This window comes from Chelonoidis abingdonii, chromosome 19, assembly GCF_003597395.2.
Source record: "Chelonoidis abingdonii isolate Lonesome George chromosome 19, CheloAbing_2.0, whole genome shotgun sequence".
Lineage (NCBI taxonomy): Eukaryota > Metazoa > Chordata > Testudines > Testudinidae > Chelonoidis > Chelonoidis abingdonii.
The window spans coordinates 33,866,072-33,884,003 of record NC_133787.1 but is presented as its reverse complement, the minus strand read 5'-3'; the positions used below and the strand labels follow the sequence as shown (position 1 = coordinate 33,884,003).

The 17,932-nt window shown below is 39.5% G+C and overlaps 1 protein-coding gene across 1 annotated transcript in view; it reads right to left on the bottom strand.

Moving 5' to 3' along the window:
- Positions 1–17,932, bottom strand: part of CDH13 (cadherin 13) — a 738,851-nt gene that overhangs the window by 310,741 nt on the left and 410,178 nt on the right. Inside the window, exon 6 of the mRNA XM_032766126.2 lies at positions 7,789–7,933. Within this exon, the coding sequence (XP_032622017.1) occupies positions 7,789–7,933 (145 nt within the window). The remainder of the gene's footprint in view (positions 1–7,788; positions 7,934–17,932) is intronic.

Sequence of the window (17,932 nt, the reverse complement as noted above, 5' to 3'; positions counted from 1 at the left end):
TTAACACAAGGTGGCAATATGTAAAAAGGTTACTTTAGTATAAAGTATGCTATACTTCATAGCAGTATAAAATATGCTGAGCTTGATCCAAAGCCTACTGAAGTCAGTGGAAAGACTCCCATTGATATCAGTGGATCAGGCTCATATATTGAATGCTAATGTTACATACACTCAGTCTTTTATGGGAACTAGGGACAGTTCTCTGGGAACTAGAAATCAACATTAAAATAAAACAACTGAACAAAGATTATTTTTCACATACAGGTTATCCTGAACAGGCAACCACCAAACTTGCAGTATGTCCAGGATTGGAGACTTCCAATGGAAGCCAAGTTTGCTATGACTTTTAGAATTGTTTTTGTAAGATTTTGACAGTTGGCTAGTCCCAAGAAAAATCACCAGTCTACACAACACCACAGGTATCTTATGTTACAAATTAATTCCATGCAAGAAAAATCTATAGAGAAATATACGTGTATAGCACCTTTCATCCAAAAGATCCTAATGCACATTACAAACTAAATTATAAGCTCTGTCTCAGGTTTTCAGAGGTGGCTTCCATTTAATGTATGCACAATTTTGCATTCACAAATAACTGGACCCAATTTTTTGCTCCTTCAGTAAGATGAAGATGCTAACATTGTAGAGGCCTAACCAGCTGTTTGTGCCCATAATTCATTGTGGGTTCAAAATAGAAAGTGTAATTATTAGTAAGGACAAAATTGCACTCCTTCTGCTCCACCAATCCCAAAAACACAGAGGCCAGATTGAGGTCCAATTGAAAATGTGTCTTTCATTACACAGGAATCACTTCATGCACCACTAAAATACAGACATTTCTGGGATTAAGCATGGCAACTCTAACATAGAATCACAGAAAATCAGGAGATCATCTAGTTCAACCGCCTGCTCAAACCAGGACCAATCCTCAGACATTGTCAGTGCATAGTCATACTAAACAAATAAAAATACATATAAACTTCCAGTTTAAATATATCATACTTAGAAGCCTTGTCTTGCCTTCGATTCAGGCACAGCATAACAAAGTGTGTTTGTCCTTATTATCACATAAAAACAACTATATTATACTACACTCCATAATAGATGCCAGTCTTCTCATTGTAAATCAATGTCCTCAGTCCTTCATCAAGTCTTGTCCACATATCTCTTTCTACAGCCTTTCAGCTGAGTATTTAATACACCTTTTTGTTTACTGAATTCCACTTGTGATATGCAACAATAGTTTAACACACTGCAATTCCTTTTTCCTCTTGAATTGACCCATAAAGTTGAAAATACAAATACAACTCTTATGTACTTTAAAACCAATTATACTAATCCTATTTCCACAACTGCTTTGATCTTTCAGAAACTTGCTATGCAAACTTTTGCAAATCAACTCAGCTATGTATGAGATTCATACTTCGCATGACTTTTAAAACTTTTAAGCAATGTAATAATTTTGCCTGACAAGTTTATATTTAACTCTTTCCTTTTCAGTATAGATTGTCAGCCTGGCACTTTCTCATCAGTTCCCTTCACTCAGATTTCAGGATTGTGTCTGGGTGCAAGATATATTACCCAGCTCATTATTTTTGCCTGTGCGTTGTTATGTGCTAGCATTCTGAGATCTCTGACCTTGTGGCTCCATCAACAGGTCTTCACCATTCATGCTCTCCAAATTTCTGGACCTAATAGTTCCATAGTTTGCCCTGAAGTAGTGTACAATAATATCCTTATAGCTCTTAAAGTGAGCTAATGGACCCTATTCAATTTTGATCTTCAACCTTCATTACCTTCCTGGAGCAAAAGGTGGTGTTCATCTTCTGTTCACCAAGATGGTTGTATGCAGACTTCCTTCTTTCATTTTCTTCAGGTTATGTGTAAGGAGGACAAGTTCTATAGTTCTAGCAGCTTTAGGATTCTAGTTTTCATTAAGCTCACCTGGATAAACTCTAGTCTTCATGATCAAAGCTTCATCCTTTAATGTATAAGTGATCATCCTTAAGCCCTTCCTCTGTCAGAGCAACAAAAAAAACCCAAACAAACAAAAAATGGCAGACCCTTCTCCAATACATGGAATGTATGACGGTTGGATGTGCTGATCTGTTGATATCATTGACATAAAATCATAGGAGCAAGTTTAGACAGCAAGTTTAAATTTAAGTTGGGGTACACTGTGTGTTTTGGTACCTGTTGGAGGTAGCAGTAAAAAAGAAAGCCTTATGGAATATTGGAGCACACTCTTGTCATTCTGAAGGTGTCAAGGAATGCACAGATATTTTCCTTTAACTTCATATTTCCATACTTTTCAGGTGGATTGGCCTGTCATGTCACAACACAACCTTACCTGCTCCTAAACATTGCTTTTGTTTGCTAATATAATAATGCTTGTATCTTATCTTTTAAATATCTTTAGCACCTAAATGAGGAAGAGGGGCTGATAATTGAAATTTGCCAAGGAAATAAACCTCACTGAGGAGAAATACCACAGAACACTGGGATGAAAACTGGCTTGGTTTTGACCAAATTAGCTCTTGCGAAAAAGGCATGTAATGAGTGCAGGTTCCCTTTTTTTTCCTCCCCCAAGCAAAATTAGTGGGGTAGGTGGGTGTTTGTCTCAACTGTACCCTAATGTTAAGACGGAACTGCTCATGTGCACATGGCAAGTTTTGCTTCATATTCAAAAATTTCTGAAGGTTTCTGTATTGAAAGAGGCAGGGTTCCAACAGACTGCTAAAGCAACATGCTGAATTGAGGGGGTCTGCAGGAGCTCAGCCTAGTTTGTTACAGTCTCTTAAAATGTGCATTTATTGAGTTGCGGCACCACAGGAATGCTGACTCATCTAATGTGGTCTCCGTTGGATACCTGCCTCACTCAGCACTTCGGCTGACAACCTCATACTGTTTGGTTATATTTTAGTTTATTCTAGTAGTTTTCAACGACATCTAATGCTTTACAGCCTTCCACTTATACACATCTAGACTGAGCCGTTTTCTCTCATTGGGATGTGATGTTTTGGCAAAGATAAGTTAAATCTACAGTGAATATAAGAACATAAGAATGGCCATACTGGGTCAGATCAAAGGTCCATCTAGCCCAGTATCCTGTCTTCCAGCAGTGGCCAATGCCATGTGCCCCAGAGGGAATGAACAGAACATGTAATCATCAAGTGACCCATCCTCTGTCGCCCATTCCCAGCTTCTGGCAAACAAAGGCTAGGGACACCATCCCTGCCCATCCTGGCTAATAGCCATTGATGGACCTATAGTCCATGAACTTATCTAGTTTTTTTTGAACTCTGTGATAGTCTTGGCCTTCACAACATCCCTGGTAAAGAGTTCCACAGGTTGACCATGTTGTGTGAAAAAATATTTCCCTTTGTTTTAAACCTGTTGCCTATTAATTTCATTTGATGACCCCTAGTCTTGTGTTATGAGAAGGAAAAAACAATACTTCCTTATTTACTTTCTCCATACCAGTCATGATTGATTTTATGGACCTCTATCATATCCCTCCCTCTTAGTCATCTCTGGAGTCATCTCAAAGCTGAGAAGTCCCAATCTTATTAATCTCTCCTCATACAGAAGGCATTCCATACCCTTAATCATTTTTGTTGCCCTTTTCCGAACCTTTTCCAATTCCAATATAGCTTTTTTGACCACATCTGCACAAAGTATTCAAGATGTAGGTGTACCAGGGATTTATATTGAGGAAATATGATATTTTCTGTCTTATTATCTATCCCTTTCTTAATGATTCCCAACATTCTGTTTGCTTTTTTGACTGCCCCTGTACATCAAGCGGATGTTTTCAAAGAACTATCCACAATGACTCCAAGATCTCTTTCTTGAGTGGTAACAGCTAATCTAGACCCCATTATTTTATATGTATAGTTGGGAATATGTTTTCCAATGTGCATTACTTTGCATTTATCAACACTGAATTTCATCTGCCATTTTGTTGCCCAGTCACCAGTTGTTGTAGCGCTTTACAAGTAAGTTACCTTACTTTTCCTCTCTCTCTCTCTCACTGGGGGGAGGGATAGCTCAGTGGTTTGAGTATTGGCCTGTTAAACTCAGGGTTGAGAGTTCAATCCTTGACTAGGCCATTTAGGGAACTGGGGTAAAAATCTGTCTGGGGATTTGGTCCTGCTTTGAGCAGGCAGTTGGATTAGATGACCTGCTGAGGTCCCTTCCAACCCTCATCTTCTGATTTCTTGTTCAAATGCATTGCCATGGCTCTGCAGCTGCACTCAATGCTTATATTAGGGATCACTGCACAATCTATAAATAAAAGTAAATGCATTCTCTTGTTTGATGTGACAAGACAAAATCTAACAAGGCACGTAAGGACTTCAAATGGCTGGGGAAAGTAATTATAGAAACATTAGATTGGAGATGGATTGGCCATGAGGGTCTTCCACACCAAGTCTAAATCATGACCCTCAAGAAACTTGACAGCAGTAAGGCATTGGCAGTGCAGAGACCACTGTCTATCCTGTCAACCAATACTGTATCCTCGTATTCCCACATCCATATCTTTCTCTTGTCTTATACTTAGATTGTAAGCTTCTTAGGGTGAGGACCTTCTTTTTGTTCCATATTTGTACAGTGCTAAGCACAATGGGCTCCATCTCCTGTCAATATAAAACTGCCGCATGAGTGCGTTGGCCATTCTAATTTAATGTAAATGTTGCAGACAAAAATGATTCAGTAATGTCCCATGAAAGACTATTCCACAGCCTAAGAGCTTTCAGGTTGCTTTTCTTGATGCCTAGCCAAAAAATTTTCTCCCTCAGTTTCCTTCTAATAACCCAAGTTATAGTCTCTTTCACTACACTCACTAAATATTTTGAAACCAACTAATGTATATTTTCCATGTTGATTGTTGTTCTTCACTGTAGGAATTAACAGAAACCAGAACATGTCTCAATTTTAGCACCAAGCTTGTGTAAAGCAGTTATATCTGCCCCAAGTAAGAGTGTGATGGGGTGAAGCCCTATCAAAGGCTGAAAGGGAGTTAATAATCAATTAATTAGGGTACAGGTACAATAGATGTACCCAATTAGCTGCCCCTGAGCCAGAGGGTAAGGAGTTGGAGACATCAGATAATAACTTAATGGGCACCTGGGAAAGGGGAAAGAGTGCACTCTGAAGGGAGGAATGACAGAGAGAAGAGGGACTCTTCTAAAACTGCCAGAGTCAGAGTCTGCATGTGAGCAGAGACCTCAGCAAGACTCATTCTGAGAGGCAAGTGCTCAACATCAGAACTGGGGGATAAAAATCTGGAGTAGCTGAAGGAAACTGAAGATGGAGCCCAGAGAAAGGTAGATTTGTTAAGAGACTATGATTACCAATTTGAGCCCAAAAGGATTGGACTTGGAAACATCTCAGCCAGAGGGCTAAACTGCAGACAGACAGATAACCTGCCGGGTGTGCTAGAGATACAGATTCCTAGAACATCACACCCTGATGCAAGCGAGCGCTTTAATGATGAGTGTGCACACTGAGAAAAAGAATAATCATCAGAATGTAACCTGTATAGCAGATAACATTGTGTCTCCAATACCAATTACTTTTTGTGTTTATTTTGGAAGTTAAAAAAATAAAATAAGAAATGAACCTATTTTCCTCTTGCTGAGGAACCGAGGGAAAAGAATCTTCAGGATTATTTTTAAAGCCAGGAGTTGTCTCTCTACCTCTCCTCCCCCCCCACCCTCCCTCCCCCCAAATAAAGATACTATAAATATGGATTTGCAGAAATTTGCTTCCACTGGCTCTGGAGTCCTTGCCATCTGATCTATTTTCAGAATATTTAAAGGCTTTGCTGGTTTGTATGTTTGAAATCAACTGTGAAGGATGTTAGGTTGTTGTGGTTGTTAACCCTGTGATTCCTAAACAGCACAGAGATGTCTGTAGAAAGTAATGGAAGTCATTAGCAGGCATTGTGGATGAGATTTAACTATGCATACTCAGAAACTGCTTACATTGCAGTTTAAATTAAAAAAATGCATTGAAACCGGTCACTCGATCTCATTAAGTAGTCATACTCCGTTATGTACTATTGATTAATTTGTACGAAGGAATTTCAGAGGAACTCTGACAGCTGTGCATATGCAGTCAATAGCCATGAAACTCGTTTCATTAATTCCATTACAATGGGGTGTGGAAGGAGGGGAAAGTAAAGGGGAACTTTCAGGAAGATTTGTTTTGGATTCTTTACAGTTCACTAAAATCTGAACTATACAGAAAACAATGTTAGAAAATAGTTGATTTTCCACTTGGATAACTATACTACACATCTAACAAGACTCTAATTTATCTCTGGTTAGAATGAAAATTTGGCCAATTTTTTAAATTGGCCCATTGGTTCTTAGCCTACTTGTTAAATATTGCAATATTCAGCAGCACACGTTTATCTTAATATCTCTCTGTGTTAATCTTATGGAATAGCATCTTATAATGCAATTCAAGTCCAAAGCCAAGCTGGGAAGCATAACCATGTACTTGTACATATAATTGCTGCGTTGGTCAGATGATTCCTAAAAGCTCCACCAATGATAAAGTTTGAAGAAAGATTAATACATAGGCTTACCAAAGGTTTAATACATTAAAGAGGGATTCCAAAATGATTTTCCCAGTTCACACTAAACACAGCACACCCTATATAAAAGTCAAATTAATGATAATTGTTCATAATGGTACAATACATTTGATTTCAGTCTTCATCCTGAAAGATTCTAGTGTGTCTATAGCCAAAACTGTTAAAACATAGGACAATCCTGCAGTCTTCATCTAGCCACAGCTCCCACTAAGGACTATAGGATTTAGCTCTTTATTTGATATATGTACATATCTATATCAATATATATATACATACAGATGTATGGCCCAATCATAATCTCCCACCACTGTCACTCCAGTGATTTTAACAGGCATTTCCCCTAGCTTGCACAGGTTTCAATGAGATCAGAATTAACTCATTCATATTTTCTGATAATATAATTAGCATTCACAATCGAAGTGGGGATACCTCTGCACTGGAATACAACAGCTGTTGAACAACTCACAGCACTTTGCACAACATCTGAGGGCAGGAACTGAAGAGAAATATATTGAGTTGTAACTGCAGGAGGAATTTAGATAGAGTGTCTGGGTAACCAAGTTGGAATTTGGCAAGGACATATGTTCTCAGACCCCCTAGTTTTACAGAAAATGCCATGAAAAGCACCCAAGAGCATCGTCAAATCTACATTAGAAATTAACAGAAAATGTTCATACTGGCTCTAGTTAGTCTACATGGTGTATTTTTATTTGATCAGTGTTCAAATATGTACAATGTTGCAATATCTCAGCAAGCCCTACGATATCAGTATATTTCTCAATATGCATTCTATTTATTCTCGTCATTTACCTATCACAGGCACAGGAGACAATCTGACTGAAACAGGTAGAGTTCCTACCTGAACTGAATCAATATGGGATGTGTTCAATCCCAACCTTAATCTCATCCTGCAGTTTGCCTCTATTGATAACTCAGATAAAAATAACAAAACCTCAGACTGAGCTTCCTTCTCAAACTATATTGTTTCTAGGTTTTCCCTGCAGCATCCCAGGGACAATTACTCTCTGCCCAAAAGGCAGGGAGAAGTTAACGAGCCACACCCATCACACACAATCAGCAAGTATCCTTCTGCAATGGAACAAATGTGCAGGTATCAGAAAGCAGTATATGGCCTATAAAACATACAGTAGTTTACAGAAGCATGAATGATGTCGCCATACCTGTAGGTGACCCTTCCATGACATGTCCAACATACGGTCCTTCCCTGAAGATGGGTCTGTTGTCATTCTGATCAATAACAATGATATCTAGAAGGACTGGGCCTTCAATACTTTTGCCGCTGACATCAGTGATCTCAACTTGCAGCTGAATGAGCAAAGAGATAGGAGTTCATGAGTTAGTTCATTATCATGACATAAGCAAAGAGCAAGGAAAAGAAAAGCTTACATCAGCATTTTTTCTGGAACAAGCTACTGGCAAAAACTTAGTACTTCAATCTCAAGGGAGATTCTCTAGGACTGGGCTAGAAGCAAAATGGTTTTGAATGCAAGCAAGAGAGATTCATATGGTGATCCCCACTGAGTACTCTGCAACTGATATGCTAAATTTGCTAAAGAATGCAGTGAAGGGGAGAAAAAAAGAAACATAATTTGATACTAATGAAGTGAATATTTGCTTAGAAACAGCCTATTTCCTTCAAAGGGAAACATACAGTACCATGTATAAAATAAATTACAAGATCCTTGTTAACTGATTATTAGAAGATATAAATAGGATGTTATAAGAAAAGGTATGAGTATCCCTTTTATAGAGTAAATATATGCCCTCCTTGATGAGGGAGTGGAGTAAATCAGCACAAAATGTGATTCAATCTCTATGTATTTTGTCCTGAAAAGAAAGGTATGGAGAAAATAATTGAAATATTATCATTACCGCTCTATTACATCATGACTTTCATGCCAAGTCACTGCTGCCTTCAACACTTCTTTATGTCTCCTCTTTGTTTATTTATTTATTTTTATGTAGCAGAAATGGGAAATTGTGAAATCGGCAGCCACTATTTCCTTGACATGTCAAATTCAACAGAGCACACCTCAAAGTTATGGTGCAGCAAAAACCTGGGGCATGCAATGCAAGAAAAATTTCTGTCCTTTTCCGTGGCAGCTGGCTTTTGTTCCAGTGTTATGAATTGCTATCTCAGCCATAAACACAGAGAGACAGTAGTGACAGGGAAAGCAAAAGGAACCATTCAGATTTGGTTGGGATTTTGGCTAAGAATGTCAGAAACAATGCAGTGTTAATTGACTGGAATTAAAATACAAAGCTTTTGAACTAAATGTTTGGGATTTCTATTGTAAATTTCTAAAACTGCTTAAATAGCCTCAAAAGCTAAACAACAAGTATTCTGCTGGGGGAAAAAAAAACTAAAAATTCAGTCCACTATGACCATAGCCAATGCTTATTGAGCAAAACAAGGGTTTTTGTCAAAATGGAATGATGCAAATATTATAATAGAAAACTACACATCTGATGACCTTTACCTTGAAGGGCATTGTGCATTTATGAATGTGTTTGCTTAGCAGCTGAGGGTTGATACAGTGCATACCAATATCACGTGGGAATGAATTGTGCTGTTTTGAAAGGCTCCACTTTTGAGTAATAAACATTCTTCACAAAACCTGAGCAACCTCCAGCACTCAACAAACCTACCATTCAGGTCTATTTTCAGGTTTTCCTTTCATATCAACCCTGCTTAACACACACAACAATCTATCAGCTGTTACTCATATGGCAGTTCTCAGAAAACAGCTTGCCTGTGTTCATGTTGTGGACTCTGGGATACTAATGGGCTTGTCAGTTAATCATAGAATATCAGAGCTGGAAGGGACCTCAGAAGGTCATCTAGTCCAACCCTCTGCTCAAAGCAGGTCCAATCCCCAACTAAATCAACCCAGGCAGAGCTTTGTCAAGCCTGACCATAAAAACCTCTAAGGAAGGAGATTCCACCACCTCCCTAAGTAACTCATTTCAATGTTTCATCATCCTCTTAGTGAAAATGTTTTTCCTAATAACCAACCTAAACCTCCCCCACTTCAACTTGAGACCATTACTCCTTGTTCTGCCATCTGCAACCACTGAGAACAGTCTAGATCCATCCTCTTTGGCACCCCCTTTCAGGTAGCTGAAAGCAGCTATCAAATCCCGCATCATTGTTCTGTTCTGCAGACTAAACAATCCCAGTTCCCTCAATGCCTCCTCATAAGTCATGTGCGCCAGCGCACTATCATTTTTGTTGCCTTCCGCTGGACTCTTTCCAATTTTTCCACATCTTTCTTGTAGCGTGGAGCCCAAAACTGGACACAGATGTACTCCACATGAGGTCTCACCAATGCTGAATAGAGGGGAATGATCACGTCCCTCGATCTGCTGGCAATGCCCTCACTTATACAGCCCAAAATGCTGTTAGCCTTCTTGGCGACAAGGGCACACTGTTGACTCATATCCAGCTTCTCATCCACTGTAACCCCTAGGTCCTTTTCGGCAGAATTGCTGCCTAGCCATTCAGTTCCTAGTTTGTAGCAGTGCATGAGATTCTTCCGTCCTAAGTGCAGGATTCTGCACTTGTCCTTGTTGAACCTCAGACTTATTTTGGCCTAACCCTCTAATTTGTCTAGGTCCCTGTGTATCCTATCCCTACCCTCCAGCATATTTACCGCTCCTCCCAGTTTAGTGTCATCTGCAAACTTGCTGAGAATGCAGTCCACGCCATCCTCCAGATCATTAATGAAGATATTGAACAAAACCGGCCTCAGGACAGACCCTTGAGGCACTCTGCTTGAAACCACCTGCCAGCTAGACATGGAGCTATTGATCACTACTCGTTGAGCCCAGCTTTCTAGTCAGCTTTCTATCCACCTTATAGTCCATTTATCCAACCCATACTACTTTAACTTGCTGGCAAGAATACTGTGGGAGACTGTATCAAAAGCTTTGCTAAAGGTCATGGAATAACACATCCACTGCTTTCCCCTCATCCACAGAGCCAGTTATCTCATCATAGAAGGCAATTAGGTTAGTTAGGCACTGCCTGCCCTTGGTGAAACCATGCTGACTGTTCCTGATCACTTTCCTCTCCTCTAAGTGCTTCAGAATTGGTTCCTTGAGGACCTGCTCTATGATTTTTCCAGGGACTGAGGTGAGGCGGACTGGCCTGTAGTTCCCTGGATTCTTCTCCTTCCATTTTTTAAAGATGGGAACTATGTTTGCCTTTTTCCAGTCTTTGAGAATGTAGAGTTAAAAAAGACTGCTTCTTGGTGACATATTTGATCATAAAGTGTTGCTATCTTTTGGGAACAGACAGTTTGCAATAAAATTAAAAGAAAAAAATTGGGAATCTCTCTGGTATTATCAGCTATATTAGCTAAACTGTGAAGGATGGTAACTGTAAATGAATAGCTATTAATTTCATGGGTTGTCCCTGGTCCATTGTCACTTCCTAATACAATTGAAATTTGATGCTAAATTCAGCCCTTCGTTATATCACTTTAACCAAGGGTGCAAAAGCCTCCACTGACAAAAAAAATATCTAGATCATGCCTGGGGCATTGATCAGAATTGGGTCTGATGCAGCACAGTCTTCACTAATGAGTGTCCTATGGAGTCTTGGCCTGTAACTAAAGTTATCCTCTCCAGTCACAACCTCATTGCTTTGATGAGAATGGTACCCACTCTCTATTGGAGCTAAATCTCCTTCCACTCCTTTGGATATCTCACCACAACCACCATCCTCTGAATTTAAAAAAAAAAAAAATTTCCAACATGCTGAATATTTACCTAAAACAACAGATCAATGGAACACTTGTATTTGGTAAATTCATGTAGTATTTACATTGACAGAAGGAGCTGTTCTAGTTTATGAATGAGTGAATATTGAGGATCTGATTTGTAGCAACTGCAGGCATGGGCAAGCAAATTTGCTAGTTGTCTGCCAAAAAAGTCAAAACTTGGGCTCCAATTGTGCAATATCAGTGCACTATCAATGGGGCTTTGCATGGGAACAGCAATCTATCTACTTGCAGTCAAATGTAGGAGCAGAGACTGAAACAAGGGCTGTTTTATAGCATGCTCATTTTGATCTGAACCACTGATCTTGCAGTTCACCCATCACCTCATTATTAACTATTAAAATAAACAATGGTCATTTTAACAATCTAGGAGTTGCTGCTAATATTAAATACTAAACATGTTTTCAAAGCATCGTACACCTATTACTTAGCTAAGCCTGTCAGATAGACTTGGCCAAAATTGCTGAAAAGGGTCACATGATGTTTTTCATGAACTCACATCACAGGGTAAATTTGTCTCTTCACAGATCCAGATCGCTTCTAGCTTGAAAAAGCACATTTCATCCCTCAACTCCTTCAGTCCATCACTGTCAGTCTCCACAGCTTCTTCAATTCCCTCTCCCAAACTTGTTTTCATGCCTTCCACCTTGCTTCTGCCCCATCTGCAATCCCAATCTCAGTCTGCAAGGCCCTGAGACTCCAACCTAAGATTCACACCTCCTGTAAGACCTACAGAGTCTCCCCCAGATCAGTCAATCATCCTGTACCCACCTAACATTTTAGAAGCAAAGCGATAAAGTAAACAAAAATACTAAGTTAACATCTGGTCTCTTTGGGCAGTCCATCTTATCCATTTCTGTCTTTTAGATTATACACTCCACAGGTCAGGAGTTGTCTATTGTGTGTGTTCTGTAATGCCTGAATGTATTGTCAGCGTTATCTGACATTCTTGCGTGCACCCCAGAACTTGACAGTATTGCAGACAGCCATTTAGTATGTTCAGCCACTGACAGCTGAAAACTAAGCACACATAGCTAGGAAATCTTAGGCTTCTTTGAGACAAGGTCAGACAGCTGCATACTTGCAGTTTATTAATTAGAATGGGAAGATGGGACAGAAAGTTATGGAAGAGAGTGAGTGAATAGTGACCTTGGTTTTAGGTACTCCTGACATATTGTTGTTTTGGCTAGAAATACTAGAAAAGTTTTGAAATAATGACTAATTTGAGAACTGGTGACCCAGTAGAGGTTATTATGCTGAACTACTAGTAGCTACTATAAATTATGTGCTTTGTTAGAGTTAGCGATGAAAGATTAAGTAAAAGTAAATGCCTTAGCTGTCTGAGGGAGCTTTTCCAAGGACAAGGAGCTAACAGCTAAACTCCCCATCAGCTGGATGGAAAGAGGGCCTCTGGAAGCCTCACTGGCGAACATTTGAAACCATCTCCGACTGTGGGTAACTATATCTGGGATGTCCTAAACCTAGAGAGAGTGTGTGTGTACATGTAATATCTAACAAACAGTAGTTTTAGATAAGAGCATGCTTGCTTCTGTCAATCATTTATCAGAGGGAAGCACTGTGTTCCCATTGATTTATTCCTGACACTACCTGGAGAGAAAGAGTTCGGCTACCACTGTTCAGGGTTCTGAAAACTCCACAATACAAATGTATAAATGCTAATTAATAAAAAAAACTTTGGAATTTTTTTGGTACATGCAAATAAGACATGGAAGGAATATACACATAGTTACACACAGAGAGACAATTTATTACACATGCTGACACACACAGAGGCCTAGTTCAGGTCAGATCATGACATAAGCAGCCTGGGCATTGTGTTTTCTAGTGCCTCCTCCAGAAATGGCACAGGAATCTATACCAGGTCCTGCATTTCCTGAAATCTCCAACCCACAATCCAGCCAGACGAGGAGCTGAGGTACTGAAGCATCAGAAGTCATAATGGGGAGATAACCAGACCTTTCTACTGGGTGGAAGAAGATGGTTGTCCAGATTACAGCCACCTTCTACTTGTGCATGCATCAGATGAGCCCTGACATTAATTTCTCTCTCTCTCAACACATCCAAGGTGAGAGATTAGAAAAAGCAATGAAGACCTCAGAAAGCGAGCTACCATCTGCACCCACTCTACTTCTCCCTGCTTAACTCTTCTATGAGATAAACCAGGAGGAACAAGAGCCTGAGGACAAAAGTTACCTTCACTCTTTCAGTTCCCTTCCAAGAGATCACAATGGCAGCAGGGGTCTGAGAGTGCTTTAAGTGGTTTGTTTATTCTGTTAATTTATTCTTACTCATGGTGCCTGATATTTATAAGTCATTTATAGGTTAGCAGTGAAACCTACTGCGATAGGATTAGGCCAGAATTCTAATTTGTTTGTTAAAATGGATGGCTTGTTATCTTATCACAGTGCATTCTGCTATGCTTGTATTCACATTTCACTTTTATATTGTACTATGATGGGTGTAAGTGGGAGTAGCACAATATTTATGCTCTGAATGGACTATTTGCTCCCACAAAATACTACAAAAACTCTGAGCATTACCTCAATCCATTTTATGGGCTTCTGCTATCCCAGTCTGGATTCGGATGTCCTCTTGCTTGATGCCATTCTTGTAAAACCCTGCCCACTCTCCCTATGATCTACAATATATATTGTTTAGTGGTTTAGGAGCCAGCAAATAGTTCTGGCACATATACATCTCCTTGCAGCTGGTGCTTCATGGGCTGAGTTGCTAATCTGGCCTATCCAGAATGAGATGTTTCATAGAGAACATTTGTTCCTCGCTTTCCAAGACTTATTTAATATTAATCCTTGAAGTCAATTTCATGTCACAGGGTTAACAAAATTTTCTATACCCTGACCCATATTGTGTTACTGGTGCCATGAATTAAAGTTCACTCTTATACCTGCACTACTGTGTCACAACGCCACTGCACAGAGCTACCCTGAAAATGAAATGTCCCTGGTTGCTTTGGAGCTTGAATCCTCTCTCCAGACTGATCCTGACTCTCAGACATGTTATTTTTCCTCCCCCACCACTTTTTCATTTTTGGCAGTATTGGTAGCTTATTTTATTAGATTACAATTGCTGGTGATAAGGCAATGTGAAGGTACAGTGGGCATGGAAAGGCGACAGTAGAAGGAATCTGATGAAAATCAATTCCTAGTTGTGTAATTCCTTTAACATGATCCAATGGCTGGAATTTGAAGCTAGACAAATTCAGAATGGAAATAAGGTGTAAATTTTTAACAGTGAGAGTAAGTAACCATTGGAACAATTTAACAAAGTTTGTGGTGGACTCTCCATCACTAGCCATTTTTAATCAACATTGGATATTTTGTTTTCCCCAAAAGATCTGCTCTAGAAATTATTTTTGGGATTTTCACTGTGCTGTGTTACATAAGACAATCACAATAGTCCCTTCTGGCATTGGAATCTATGAACCTTCAAAAGCAAGGTTCTAAATGGCTCTTAATGTCAGATCTCCCAGTGTCAAGAAAAAGAAATAAGTCAGTGGGAAAGACAAGCATTAAACTAGGTTGATAAAGAACTAGACCCCAGCTGGTTTTATACAAGAGACCACCTCACCAACACAGAACATGGTAAGCTGCCTAGTTCATGGTTGTTTAAATGTTGCATTCTTCATCAATTTTCAAAAAGTAAGGATGGGAACAGGGGGTTATTTTTGTTTATAAACCTCATCCATATCAAAGTAAAAGCAAGGGATTGAGATGGTTCGTTTTAGTAGAAGGATCCCAGCCAGACTGCGACGTCTTGCTGGTCAACCTGTATGCCCCATATCAAACCCAAAAGTTCTTATCTGACTTGTGCTTGATCTCGTGTATAGATTACGATGGATTTCTTTACTCTCTTTGTACAGTACATATCTTGATCACCAACTGATCTGTTTCTTTTGTCTCCTCATCCCCTGAGATTGCTTTCTAAACTGATACCCTGTAGCACACTTCTTCTGACCCATTACCACCATCACTCTGTACACATGATGCGAGTGTTCCAGAGAGTTGGCTCTCTAACTGGTGCTTAAACCCTGCCTTGGCTGACAATGAAGATCATACTATTAGGCAAATATAGAAGACTTCTACTACATTCTTCATTCAGATCTCAGAGTGATAGTTAGTGTAAAAATGCCTAGAGAGAAAGAGAGATATGCAGAGTGCCAAGCTGCCAAAACTCCCACTGGAGTCAGTAGGAGTTGGGAGTGTTCAGAACCTCTGGGAATCTGGTCAGTCAGAACATCTTTGCCCAGAACACTCACTCCCTCAAGACTGGAAATGCTTAAAGCTGAGGTTCAAGATACATGTACAACACTTGACTTCCAACAGAATAATTCCTGGAACCAATGACCCTTGTTAAACAAATAGGAAGGTTTGCCCAAACCAGCAAACAACCCTAGGGCTCTCTAAAGCTATTTGCATTAATACAAGAAAAACTGGGAAGAACGACTACCTTTTAGATGTCTGAATTTGAAAAGTCATTGAACTTTACCTTCATTGTGCTCACACTAGCAAGCCTCTCTCACATACTCTCAGGAAGAGTCAAGTCTAGTCCCATGGTCTCAGTGTTAAGAAAGACATATGCTGACCACATTCAGGGCAATATAAAGTTAGGAGTGTTTATTGGAAACACTATAGCTCACAGGCTTAAGACACGGATCCCTTTTTGGGCTAATGTCTCCAGCCTGGGTGAGAAATGCAGGTCAGAGTTTCAGAGACATTTAGAACAGGTAGAGGTTTAAAAGCAATAAAGATAATGCAAATCTCAGGTAATAATAAATTTTAATCTGAGTTTTACAAGACAAGTACCTCTGAATACTTTCCATTCCAAACAGGACTGTTTAAATTGCTTTTTAACTTCTCATCAAACCTCACTCACCATATCTGAAGTGAGGAGTCTCAGGTTCAAAAGTAAAAAAAGATACCCAGGACAGCACGTCAAAAAGATCCAGATCTCTTTTTAATAGTGAAATTAATATCTTTGTGAAAGTGCTGCAATTCAAAGTCACTCCATCATCCTGATTTTAATAATTCCTGTGTTACCTAGGATTTATAAAAGGTAGATACTCACCTAACCTCCATGGAATGTTAATCTCATGAAACTCCACATCATCACCTTTCACAGAGTATAGGAAAATCCTTAATGGTGGTGAGCAACTGTTTATATTTACATTTGTAACTAGGTTTTGGAGGAATCTAACTTCACAGAATGTTGGCAACACCCATCAAGTTTGCTCATTATGCTACTCTCGTTTATTTTGTGCTTGGAACTTTTAGTTGAGTTCATTCGACAATACATGTCTTGTCATGCTTGTAATGGAGATGGCTCAGGCCATGAGGCCTCTCTGTTATACTTTTCATCACTCACTCTCAGTCAACTGCAGTCCTGCTCCAATAATTTACATAGTATGGCTGCATATATTGGAAAGTCAACCGGGAAGGCAGTTTACATATCCCTTTTGACCTTCCTCTTCAAAAACTCAGAAAACCTTAACTTCTGTAGTACCTGGATAATATCCTCCCTACAATCGCCTTTTACATCCAAGATTAAGATCAATTTGCTTCAAAGAATCAGTCTGATAATTTGTCTTGAGTAGTTAAATCCCATTAAAATGGAAGTTTGCCTTCACTTACTAGACACATGCAGCAGCTACGTACTAATGTAGCCCCTCAAAATATTATCAAAACAGTAGCAGGTTTATATGACAGCAGCATAAACAACAGATCAGTCTTCAGTGTACTATTCAGCTCTATACTCTACAGGTCGTTATATAGGTTCTTACATTGTGATGATCAGCATAGTATCTAAGCACCTTATTCCCATAGTGCATTAGGCAGTATGGCTAATATTTAAGGAACAGAGAGGCTTCATCTTGGCCAACATGCAGTACTACTGTTAGGCCTCCAATTACATTATCTCACAGCATGGTTGTTACAGGTCACTGACTGTACTTGGTTTCTCCTTTAGTCTGAACTGTCTGTGTTGTCACATTGTTTCCCTTTCATTTCTCTGCATACAAGCATCAATGTCTCCTGCTGATGCTGCCATCCAACCAATGGTCTTTTGGCAATATGATAGAGTCAGGTCAGTTGGTTTTTATGCTTGCAAGGCCTTTTTCTTCTCAATCCTTTCATTGGTAACCCCAATTTTCCTTCATCCTCGGTTAGAGGTAACTTCAAAACAAAGGTGTATTATGGGTTCTGCTCTGTTCATCTCTGTATTCCAATGCTGTCTTCAAGTCTGTTGCTGATTTACACATTTTGCATAGACTTCCCCACAGCTGACTCAATGGTTGCTTTTCAGGATTATTGTCTCCCAGCCCCATGTTCATTCTTCTAGCCAATGCTGTCCATCTTCACCCATCAATGAAAGACAGCTGTTTTTGAGCTGGCGTGCAAAAGCTGTTTACATCAACTGTAGACAGACTGTCATGCTAGACGGTGCAGAACAGCAACATATATCCATTGAAACTACAAAGGGAACT